This window comes from Apodemus sylvaticus, chromosome 17, assembly GCF_947179515.1.
Source record: "Apodemus sylvaticus chromosome 17, mApoSyl1.1, whole genome shotgun sequence".
NCBI classification, from domain to species: Eukaryota; Metazoa; Chordata; class Mammalia; order Rodentia; family Muridae; genus Apodemus; species Apodemus sylvaticus.
Window position 1 is genome coordinate 3990960 of NC_067488.1, and position 12007 is coordinate 4002966.

The 12007-nt window shown below is 42.7% G+C and overlaps 1 protein-coding gene across 1 annotated transcript in view; it reads right to left on the reverse strand.

Annotated features, from left to right (window-relative positions):
- Rgs22 (regulator of G protein signaling 22) overlaps nucleotides 1-12007 on the reverse strand; it is a 116912-nt gene that overhangs the window by 70003 nt on the left and 34902 nt on the right. Inside the window, exons 6-8 of the mRNA XM_052161524.1 lie at nucleotides 10680-10809; nucleotides 8410-9022; nucleotides 7035-7196 (exon numbers count right to left, since the gene is read on the reverse strand). Coding sequence (XP_052017484.1) covers nucleotides 7035-7196; nucleotides 8410-9022; nucleotides 10680-10809 — 905 coding nt within the window. The remainder of the gene's footprint in view (nucleotides 1-7034; nucleotides 7197-8409; nucleotides 9023-10679; nucleotides 10810-12007) is intronic.

Consider the following 12007-nt stretch of genomic DNA (forward strand, 5'->3'; position numbering starts at 1 on the left):
TCAATGCAATCCCTATCAAAATCCCAACTCAATTCTTCATAGAGCTAGAAAGAGCAATTTGCAAATTCATCTGAAGTAACAAAAAACCCAGGATATCTTAAACTATTCTCAACAGTAAAGGAGCTTCTTGGGGAATCAGTATCCCAGATCTCAAGCAGTACTACAGAGCAATAGTGTTAAAAAACTGCATGGCATTGGTACAGTGACAGGCAGGTAGATCAGTGGAATAGAATTGAAGACCCAGAAATGAACCACACACCTATGATCACTTGATCTTTGACAAAGGAGCTAATTTCATCCAGTGGAAAAAAGATAGCCTCTTCAACAAATGATGCTGGCTCAACTGGTGGCTAGCATGAAGAAAAATGCAAATCGATCCATTCTTATCCCCTTTTACTAAGCTCAAGTCCAAGTGGATCAAGGACCTCCACATAAAACCAGACACGCTTCAACTAATAGGAAAAAAAAAACTGGGGAAGAGCCTTGAACACATGGGCACAGGGGAAAATTTCCTGAACAGAACCCCAATAGCTTATGCTCTAAGATCAAGAATACATGGGACCTCATAAAATTATAAAGTTTCTGTAAGGCAAAGTACACTGTCAATAGGATAAAATGGCAACCAACAAATTGGGAAAAGATCTTTACCAACCCTACATCCGACAGAGAGCTGATATCCAATATATACAAAGAACTCAAGAAGTTAGACTCCAGAGAACCAAATAACCCTATTTAAAAATGGGGTATAGAGCTAAACAAAGAATTTTCACCTAAGGAATATCGAATGGCTGAGAAGCACCTAAAGAAATATTCAACACCTTAGTCATCAGGGAAATGCAAATCAAAACAACCCTGAAATTTCACCTCACACCAGTCAGAATGGCTAATATCAAGAACTCAGGAGACAGCAGGTGCTGGAGAGGTTGTGGAGAAAGAGGAACACTCCTCCACTGCTGGTGGGATTGCAAGCCGGTACAACAGCTCTGGAAATCAGTCTGGCAGTTCCTCAGAAAACTGGGCATGATACTACCGGAGGACCCTTCTATACCACTCCTGGGCATATACCCAGAGGATTCCCCAGCATGTAATAAGAACACATGCTCCACTATGTTCATAGCAGCTCTATAATAGCCAGAAGCTGGAAAGAACCCAGATGTCCTTCAACAGAAGAATTGATACAGAAAATGTGGTATATTTACACAATGGAGTACTATTCAGCCATTAAAAACAATGGATTCATGAAATTCTTAGACAAATGGATGGAGCTGGAGAATATCATACTAAGTGGGGTAACCCAGTCTCAAAAGAACATTCATGGCATGCACTCACTGATAAGTGGATATTAGCCTAGAAGCTTGGAATATCCAAGACACACAATTCACATATCAAATGATGCCCAAGAAGGAGGAAGAACAAAGTATGGATACTCTAGTCCTTCTTAGAAGGAGGAGAGAAATACCCACAAAAGAAGATACAGAGACAAATTGTGGATCAGAATCTGAAGGAAAGACCATCCAGATACTATACCACCTAGGAATCCATCCCATGTACAATTACAAAACCCAGACACGATTGTGGATGCTCACAAGTGCTTGCTGACAGGAGCCGGATATAGCTGTCACCTGGGAGGCTCTGCTAGTGCATGACAAATACAGAGGGGGAATCTCTCAGCCAGCCATTGAACTGAGCAGAGGGTCCCCAATGGATGAGATAGAGAAAGGACCCAAGGAGCTGAAGGGGTCTGCAGCGCCATAGAAGGAGCATCAATATGAGTCACCCAGTACTCCCAGAGCCCCCAGGGACAAAACCATCAACCAAAGAGTACACTTGGAGTTACCCATGGCTCCAGACACATCAGCAGCAGAGGATGATCTTGTTGGACACCAAATGGGGGAGAGGCCCTTGGTCCTGGAAAGACTTGATACCATACTGTAGAGGAATACCAGGACAGGGAAGCTGGGATGGGTTGATTGGGGAAGGGGAGATGGCTTACAGGATTTTTAGGGGAGGGGGGAACTAGAAAAGAGGATAACATTTGAAGTGTAAATAAAGAATATATCTAATAAAAAATAAAATGAAATTGAATGTGTTTCAAAGTTTTAAAGTAGTTTGGTATTGCTTTATATTTGGGAAGGTTATGGAACTTTCCATATTCATTTATCTACATATTTATATGTCTATATATCTTTCAAATATATATATATATTGCTCTAAAAAAATTAATAAAATTAAGTTAACACTCATGAAAACATATTCAGCTGGGTGGTGGTGGCGCATGCCTTTAATCCCAGCACTTGGGAGGCAGAGGTAGGCAGATTTCTGAGTTCGAGGCCAGCCTGGTCTACAGAGTGAGTTATATATATATATATATTGGTATACAGGGCTATACAGAGAAATCCTGTCTCAAAAAAAAAAATCTCATTTTATTTTTTGGCTTCTGAAACAAGGTTTCTCTACATAACTCTGGCTGTCCTGGAATTCACAGAGATACACCTACTTCTGTATAACCATGCCTGGCTAAAAATATAACCATTTTAGAATATTCAAGAATGTTACTAAAGTGGGCTATACTGAACATTTACATATTTTTCAAGTCTTATACTTTGAGGGTAGGAATTAATTTTACAACAATTTATATAAATGAAGGATGAGCTCTGTTTCAGAAACTCAAGAAAAAGACTGTTTGGCACAGGGCGTAGAGCCAACCCTCAGATGAAGAATATGCTCGTAGTCAACCAGTGGCTGAACCCTTGGCGGTATTCAAAGCTGACTTCGGCCTTCAGGTCTGGGGCTAAATTGCTCTTCAGGCCAGGTTTTCCCTGACATCAAGCCTGAGCACTAATTCCTTTTCCATATTCCAGAGACTGACAGGACACGACTTCTCTTTAAAACAGGAGGTGGGAAGAGGTTGCCAGTGTGAACATGTTAGGCATGAAGAGAATCCAAAGGCTACTATTAGTTAAGTTTACAGAAATATATGTAAGTACATGACCTATATAATTTCACAGGAAACTACCACTGAAGGAAACACACACAGCATCTCTTTGTATTGTGTCTTACAACTGTGCATGAATCTACAATTATTCAAAACAAAATGTTTAAATCTAACAGGATGCTGGAGAGACGGCCCGGCAGTCAAAGCCTGCATTGTTTGTTCCAATGCCCTAAGTTCAGTCCCCGGCACTCACATCAGGCAGCTCATAGCCCCCAGGACCAGCAGCTCCCAGGGCTGGACGCCATCTGTCTGCTTTGGAGGGACCTTACACTCATGTGCACACACATACTCACACATAAACACAAGCATATCCTTATGATAAAAATAATTAAAGTTCTTCTATCTTGCTAAGTCTTCTGAAACTCAGTGTTTTATTGTTGGGTGGTGTGTACACATGTACCAACTATAATGGAGCTTGCACTTTCTTGTGTGCCTTAAGATTTGTTTTATTTTTATTTATGTGACTGTGTGTGTTCAGATGAACAGGCGTCCACAGAGGCCAGGAGAGACAGAGCACTGGATGCTCTGGTTGTGAGCCCTCTGATGAAACGTGTTGAACACTGAACTCCGTTTCTCTTCTCTCTATTACCAAGCCATCCCTCCTGGCCAGGAACAACAGCAGCACAGGGAGTGGTGAGAACAGCTGGGAGGAGATGCAGAGAAGTGGGCAGAGAATAGAGCAGGGTCAGCTTATTTGCTAATTTTCTAAAAAAAAAATCTGAACTTTACATTCAAAGCATTGGCGCAACCAATGAGATTTCAAGAGAAATGACAAAATCAAATCAAAATGTACCACTGTGAAAACTCACTGAGCTTCAAGCAACATATAGTGTCTCCACCATGCCCACTTCTCTGTACCCAGTGTGGTTACCACCATTTTTATTACACAATTTCCCATGATGCACTTCCTGCTAAACCATGAACCCTGGACTAGAGCAGGTTTTATCGTATAACCAGGTTTTATCGTATAACAGGTTACTAAAGCACATTACCACAGTGTTCAGAACATTGGCTAAGATGCCATCTGTACAGAGAGCTATGAGAACCGATCAAGTGAGAAGCTGCACAAGGATGGGCTCGGAGAGCACTGCTAAACGACCCAAGCCCACCGCAGGTCCTTAGTCCCTGTTCTGCTCCTGTAAAGAGACACCATGACCGCAGCAACTCTGATACAGGAAAGTACTGAACTGAGGGCTGCCTTACAGCCTCGGTCCACTATCATGGTGGAGAGCAGGGTAACAGGCATGGAGAAGCAGTTGAAAGCTACACCCTGGTCAACAGAGAAAGACAGAGACAAAAAGAGACAAAGACATACAGACAGACAACAAACGAAATGGGTCTAGCATGGGATTTGAAACCTCAAAGCCCACCCCCAGTGACACATTTCCTTCAAAAAGGCATGTGTCTTCTAATCCTAATCCTTTTAAATAGTTCTACTTCCTGGTAACCAAGCATTCAAATATATGAGCCTATGAGGTATTTTCTTATTCAAAACACCAGGTTCCACTCCCTGTTCCCCCATATGCTTATAGCCATATCATAATACAAAAGTGGATTCAGTCCAACTTCAAAAGTTCCCATAGTCTAAAACAATCTCAACACTACTTAAAAGTTCCAAGCTTCTTCTGAGACTCAAGGCAATCTCTTTTGTATGTATGTGTGTGTGTGTGTGTGTGTGTGTGTGTGTGTGTGTTTTATTGATATATTTTTAATTTACATTTCAAATGATTTCCCCTTTTCTGGGTCCCCACTCCCCGCAAGTCCCATAAGCCCTCTTCCCTCCCCCTGTTCCTCCATCTACTCCTTCCTGCTTCCCTGTTCTGGAATTCCCCTATACTCTTGCACTAAGTCTTTCCAGAACCAGGGACCACTCCTCCATTCTTTTTGGACATCATTTAATTTGTGGATTATGTCTTGGGTATTCAAAGTTTCTAGGCTAATATCCACTTATCAGTGAGTGCATACCATGATTGATCTTTTGAGACTGGGTTACCTCACTTAGTAACCCAGTCACAAAAGAATACACATGGAATGCAATCTCTGATAAGTGGATATTAATTAGCCCAGAAGCCCTGAATACCCAAGGCACAAATCGCATAACAAATGACTCCCATGAAGAAGTATGGAGAGGGTCCTGATCCTGGAAAGGATTGATCTAGCATTGGAGGGGAATATAAGGACAGAGAAAAAAAGGAGGGAGGTGATTGGAGAATGGATGGAGAGAAGAAGGTTTATGGGACATATGGGGAGGGGGGATCCTGGAAAGGGGAAATCATTTGGAATGTAAACAAAGAATATAGAAAATAAAAATATTAAAAAAAAAGAAACAATGAATTCATGAAATTCTTAGACAAATGGATGGAGCTGGAGAACATCAAGGCAATCTCTTAACTGTAACCCCCTGTAAAATCAAAATAAAAAAGCAGATCACATATGGCCAGAACGTATTTACCATTCCAAAAGGAAGGAAAGAGGGTATAGGAAGGAAATAGTGGGCCAAAGCAAAACTAAAAACCAGCAAGACAAAGTCTACATTGTGCGTCTCCACGCGTGCTGTCGAGGCACTCTCGGATCTCTGACTCCTGTCAGCTCTGTCAGGTCTGTTGGACGGGTTGGACACCTGGCCTGCAGCTCCCCTGGCAGGTCTCCCTCCCACGGCTCTGGCATCTCCAGCACCTTGGGTTCTCTACCACAATCCAGGCCTCCCCTTCACAGCCCGCACAATGACCTCTCTGTGCGCCCATCCCATGCAGGGATGCCCCTGGCGCATGTCTGGCCTCGATGGCTTTTCTTGGGTCTGAGGGAGATGGCAGGACCCTTTCTCACGTCCGTGACTCTAAAGCCAGAGCCTCCAGGCAGAGGCTGCCACGCTCTGCTGCCTGTGGGGCTAGAATTTGATCTCCTAGTTCAACTAACACTTGCATGAGCTTTTGTTGTTTCCTTCTCTGTAAGCTTTTTCTTTAATTCTTTTTCACAAGTTGGAAGCTTAGGCAGGGTCTTTCACTGAGGTTGCCATCCCTTTACTCCGTTCAGCACAGGCTTTTCTTTAAAGTCCTTGAGCACTGACTTAGCTCTATTACTCTTCCTGGTGCTCCTTTTCTCCCCTAACTGTATATTTTATTTTTTATTTTTGTTCAGCTTGTTTCTTCTCATAGATGTGCATTCAAGTGATTATTAATAACCACAAGACACGGTCAATTCTAGGCGGTCTTGAAATCTCTACCAACATCATTAATCCAAAACTCTTCGATTTAGCCTTAGGCATATATTTTTTGGACAAGGGCAAGAAGCAGCCACATTCTTTGCCAAAATGTTATAAAAATGATCTCTAGGCCAACTGCTAATATTCTTCTCCTCTGAGGCTTCTTAAGCTGGGCTGTCATAATCTGCATTGCTCTCAACGGCACTGTCTTCTACATCCTTACTAAGATGGTCCCTTAAGCTCTGCTTAAATTATTCAATTTCTTTCCTAATCTAAAGTCTCAAGGTCCACATTCCACCAACAAGTAGCAAGGGCAGGCCTATCACAGAGACACCACACACACACACACACACACACACTTAGTACCAACCTTAGAGACTTTTCTAGTGCTGTGAAGAGATGCCTTGACCACAGCAACTCTCACAGAGAAATCATTTAAATTGAGGGCTTGCATACATTTCAGAGATTACCCAGTATCATCGCGGCAGGGAGCATGGTGGCCGGCCTGTGACTGGAGCAGGAGCTCAGAGCCACATCCTGACCCACAGGCCAAGAGAAGAGAACTTTTGAAACCTCAAAGCCCACCCCCAGTGACACACTCTCCAATAAGGCCACACTTCCTAATCCTTGTAATCCTTTTAAATAGTTCACTCCCTGGTAAACAAACATTCAAATATATGAACCTATGGGGGCATTCTTACTCAAACTACTACACCAAGTATTTACCATAGAAATGCTTTTCAAAGAAAGGCATCAATAAACTGGGGAAAGTATTATTTATAACTAGCTTAAGAAAGTAAAAAAGAAAATAATTTTAATTCATATAATTTTCCTTACCAATACAGAAGCAGTGGTTTTAAAACCTCAGCCTGAATGTTTTTCAAATGGTCTTCTGTCCACCGGGACCCATGAAGCAGCTTAAACTTCGATAAGATTTCTGTAGAAAGGTAGCGCTCCCCACTGCTCACAAGGTAGCATTTTTTCATTTTTTCAAGATGTCTTAGTTAAAACACAGTTATATACATGTCAATTCAATACTCAACTTCCCAAAGGAACTGCTTCAGATAAGTAATAAATGAATACCTCAAACCAACACTCATGCTAGAGTACTGAAGGGTTGTGCAGACACAGATTGTTTCCCAGGGTTTTCTGTTCTCAATAGGCTGGATGGTCTTGTAGGGTTGTGTACACTCTAATCTCTAAAATTTGTAACTTTGTTACCTACAAGAAAGGCAGCTGCTGTGGGTAAGTAAGGACTAGAAAGAAACCAGCCCGGTGCTCACAGGTCCCAAGGGAAGGCGAGAAATCCTTCTATGGGAGACTCAGAGGGCCAGGGCCATGAAGATGTAAGGGGCACTCATGTCACGCTGCTGGCCTTGAAGGTAGAGGAAGGGGCCATAAACCAAGAAGTGTAGAAAATCTCCTCCACAAACTGGAAAACATACAGAAATGGATGCTCTACAACTGTCACTTTAGATCACTAAATGTGGGTACAATCCTAAGGTTTCTTGCATATGACTTCCCTGATATGTCTTACAAATATGGATCGTGTCAATAACGATGATTTCAGAATCAGCCATGATGTTGAAGCCTATTTGAAGCATAAGCTCTGTGATTCAAATACTTTTATGATAACTATAAAGAACCCAGTCTCTAGGAGGTCTACATCAAGCCCTGAAGAAGAAATGCAGTCTAACCTGCTTCAGATTAGATCAGGAAATGCTAGGATGGACACTCACAGTGACCTAGAGCACACGGAGCTAGGCAATGCAGACCTTCAGAAGAAACACAGTGCAGACAGACAGCCATGTGGCACGTGACTAACGGCCACAGAATGTGTGACCAGGGAGGCTGCTGGGATAAGAGGCCCCCACACTGCCATTTGTACCTGTCTAATATGTGTGGTCATATAGGTGATAATTGCTTTTGCATAAAATTTTAATATCATCATGACACTATAAAAACTAGAATAATTTAAAGCAGGTCTAGAATTCATGGGGAAAAACAGTATTCAACTCAAATAACTACTATTATTGGTATCTTAAAGCTATGAAATCACAAAATTGTGATATCAAAATTTATTATCATAGAATAAATAACATTGTTTTTATCCATCCCAATATATAAACTACATTTCAGTATTTTGTGCTTCAGTAACTGAAACAAATACAATTTAGTTTTTAAAACTATTGAAGAATAAAAATGAAAATACCTTTGATGTCTTCCAGGGTCCTTCAGAACTTTTAGCCTCTCTATGTCCATCCACAGCCACCAGTATCTCTCTCCTAGCGTGCCCTTCAGGAACTTCTTAAATCTTTCAAATTCCCTTCTGTTGCCGATGTCATAGGTCCTGTGAGAGACGCACCAGTCTGCCCTGCTCTCAGGTCCAACACTCTCACTCTTTGAACTTAAGCTTACATTTTCCAATCTATCTACTGAGATCTCCTCTGCGATCTCACCCGGGGGTGAGGCCATAGCCTTGCTGCTGGGTGTAGGCGGGGCTTTATCAAATATCACATGGGACACTTTGAAGTAGTTGATGTAGCCCGGGGTGTCACTGAGGGACTGGCCTGTGATGTGCTGGATGGCCTCTCGCAGGATGAAGACGATGTAGGCGTTTAGGAATTCTTCAACCGACGAGAAGTGCACGGTCAGGTTCTTGTCCTGGTCGTCCTTCCTCTCCAGGTACACCCTCAGAAGAGCTTGAGAAGGCGAGTCCTTCATTGACACAGAGCCTTCTTCTTCTTCATCCAGCTCAGAAACTACTCTAGAGGCTTTAGACAGCCTTTGTATTATCCTGGGGTGAACGCCATCATCAAAAATCTCTGTATTAAATGTAAAAGGCTAATAGGTTAGACATGAACGCAAGCTCATCCGCCGTCAGAGAGGTCTGTAGAGAATGGCAAATGGGCTGAATAACTTCACAGCGTTCTCGGCATTCTCGTAGCATCTCACAGCATTCTCCCTCCCTTGTTGGGGGGCCATGAGGGAAATAACTTTGCCTTCCTGAAGACATACTAAATATTCATAAGACACCTTTAAAAACTGTCATGGCATATAATTCTTATCATTAAAGTGACACAATAACATAGGGACTTATAAAAGCTTAATCCCCTCTAAAATACAATTGTAGCTCTTATCTACTCTTGCAGAATTCAGTGACATATGTAAGTCTCACATGTTATTCTGTCCTCCCAAGTCTATAGGTGAGGCAACTGTCCTCAGGATGCTCCCTGCTGTCCTCCCAACTCTATAGATGATGCAACTGTCTTCAGGGTACTCCCTGCTGTCTTCCCAACTCTATAGGTGAGGTAACTGTCCTCCAGATACTCTCTGCTGTCCTCTCAACTCTACAGGTGAGGTAACTGTCCTCAGGGTGCTCCCTGCTGTCCTCCAAACTCTACAGGTGAGGTAACTGTCCTCAGGGTGCTCCCTGTTGTCCTCCCAACTCTAAAGGTGAGGTAACTGTCCTCAGGGTGCTCCATGCTGTCCTCCCAACTCTACAGGTGAGGTAACCGTCCTCAGGATGTCCACTTTCTCTATCAGATCTGAAATCTCCACAAAGTAGAAACAATTCACTATAACTTTGTATTAAAAATGAATATTACTTCTATTTTGGAGCAGTTTCTTTCCATTTTTATGAAAAATTGACAACACCCATAAACCTTCCCCATAGTAGAATTCATCTGTTTTCCAAGAAGAAAAATAGTCTAAACTCAAAGTAGAAGACAAATTCAATTTTTATCAATGATTATTTCCATTTTGTTATTGCTGGTGCTGTGTTTGAGATGCAGTCTTCTCGCCGTGGCTCTTGGAGGATTGGAACCCCAGCACGTTCCAGCAATCCTGGTCCACCGGCGTTTGGCTCAGAAATTGTGCCTACTTCATCGCAAAGATTTAATAGGAGGAAGTTATAAAGTACCATAGGAAAAAAAGAAGACAATCACTGTCACTGGCTGGCTGCAGAAGGTGTGCCAGGCTCTAGGATAGTGTGTGTGTGTGTGTGTGTGTGTGTGTGTGTGTGTGTGTGTGTGTACCATGCAGCTAAGCCCTGGGCAAGCTCACGAAAATCTGCTATGCCAACACACAGAAGCTGAGAGGAAAGGGTTGCTGTGATTTCAAAGGCTACTGGAGAAACAGTCTTCAGACCGGACCAGGCTGGTCTACACACAGTGACCCTGTCTCAGACAACAAAATCACACAGCTAACAAGTATCAGAATCCATCTCCACTTTTATCATGACTTCTTGAAACAGTAGAAATGAGCCAGTGGTGGCCTATGTCTGTGACCCCAGCCCACAGGCAGCTGAACTAACAGGACTGAGAGTCTAAAACTAGCCTGGGCTACATAATGAGACTCTGTTTCAAACAGCAACAAACAATAACAAAAGCCAAACCAAACAGCAGCAAACAAACACCATCAGGAGCTGAAAGGGAGGTACCACACCGATGGGTAAAGGCCGCCTGTTCTTTGCTGGCTTACCAGAAGCTGTGGCAATAACTGGGGCTGCAGTCTGGTGCTGGGGTATACAGCAGGGTAATGAAAACGTCGATACTGTCCGCTCACTCTCCTTGGCTAATGTAAACCAGTCTTTTGTTTGAGTATAGGAGGCCTAGGAGGAAAGAGACATTAGTTTAACGTAACCTTAACAGTAAGTATTCTGCCGATTAAGACTCTTAAAAAAATCATTATAATTCAATTTATAGAATATAATGCACTACGTGAATTATTTTACTAAGAGAAAATTGTACTAAAACTTCAGTAGATGTGAAATCAGAGGTGAGAGAGATAGCTCAACAGTGAGGAGCACATGGTGTTCTTCCAGAGGACCCAAATACAGTTCCTAGCACAGCGTGGCTCACAACCATCGGTAATTCCAACTCCTGGCCTTCATGGGCACACACAGCAAACTGGAAAATCTAGGGGGAAAGTGAGAGTGCCCGGTATTCCTCTCACTTCTCCTTTCTCCCGTTGTCAGCTTGCTACTCAGTCCGGGACTTGTAGGAGAGACAGGGCTCATACAGAAGAACTGGGATCCTTCGTCTGTTATACACATTCCCTGGGCAAGCCAGGCCACACAACAGGACAGTGCCTGAGAGGGAAATGAAGGGGAACATCTGTGAGGCCACTGGCTTCTTGTGTGTGAGGCTCTAGTGCAGATCCGTTGCCTCTTTCACTTATTTATTGGCTTGGCTTTTGTACGATAGTCTATCTATATATCGCTCTGGCGGTCTCAAACTTACTAGGTAGCCCAGGCTGCCCTTCCTTTTAACTCGAGACCCACCTGCCTCAGGTGTGCACTACACCTGGCTCACATCCAAACCACTTGTTATTAATGATTGGAAATTCATTCGGCATTGACTTGAGCCACTTCTCTATCCCAAGAACTACCCTAAGTCCTGGGAGAAAAATACGATAATTAAATAATGCTCAAGAAACCGAGTAAGATGAATTTGTTTGTCAATTTGCTTGAGAAGATAGCAGTCGGTCTAATTATCCACTTGATGCTTTAAAGAAATGAGCCAGTTGTTTGTATTTACACGACACAGTGAAGACTCAAATAAACATCATAGTGATTTTAGTAGTGATAGCAAATCAACCTTTAACACCTCATCATTCAGCAGAGATAAAGGAGCTGGTAAATACTTCTGGATAGAAATGCCCAGACTTCAAAACCAGACTACTAGGTGCAGTATGAAGACATGAAAAATAAATATTCAAATAACACAGACCTAGCTACGTCAGTACAGAAGAAGGTGGCTCTTCCCATCTGATTCCTTCAGCTGTGGGTCTAGAACACTCTGCTGAAA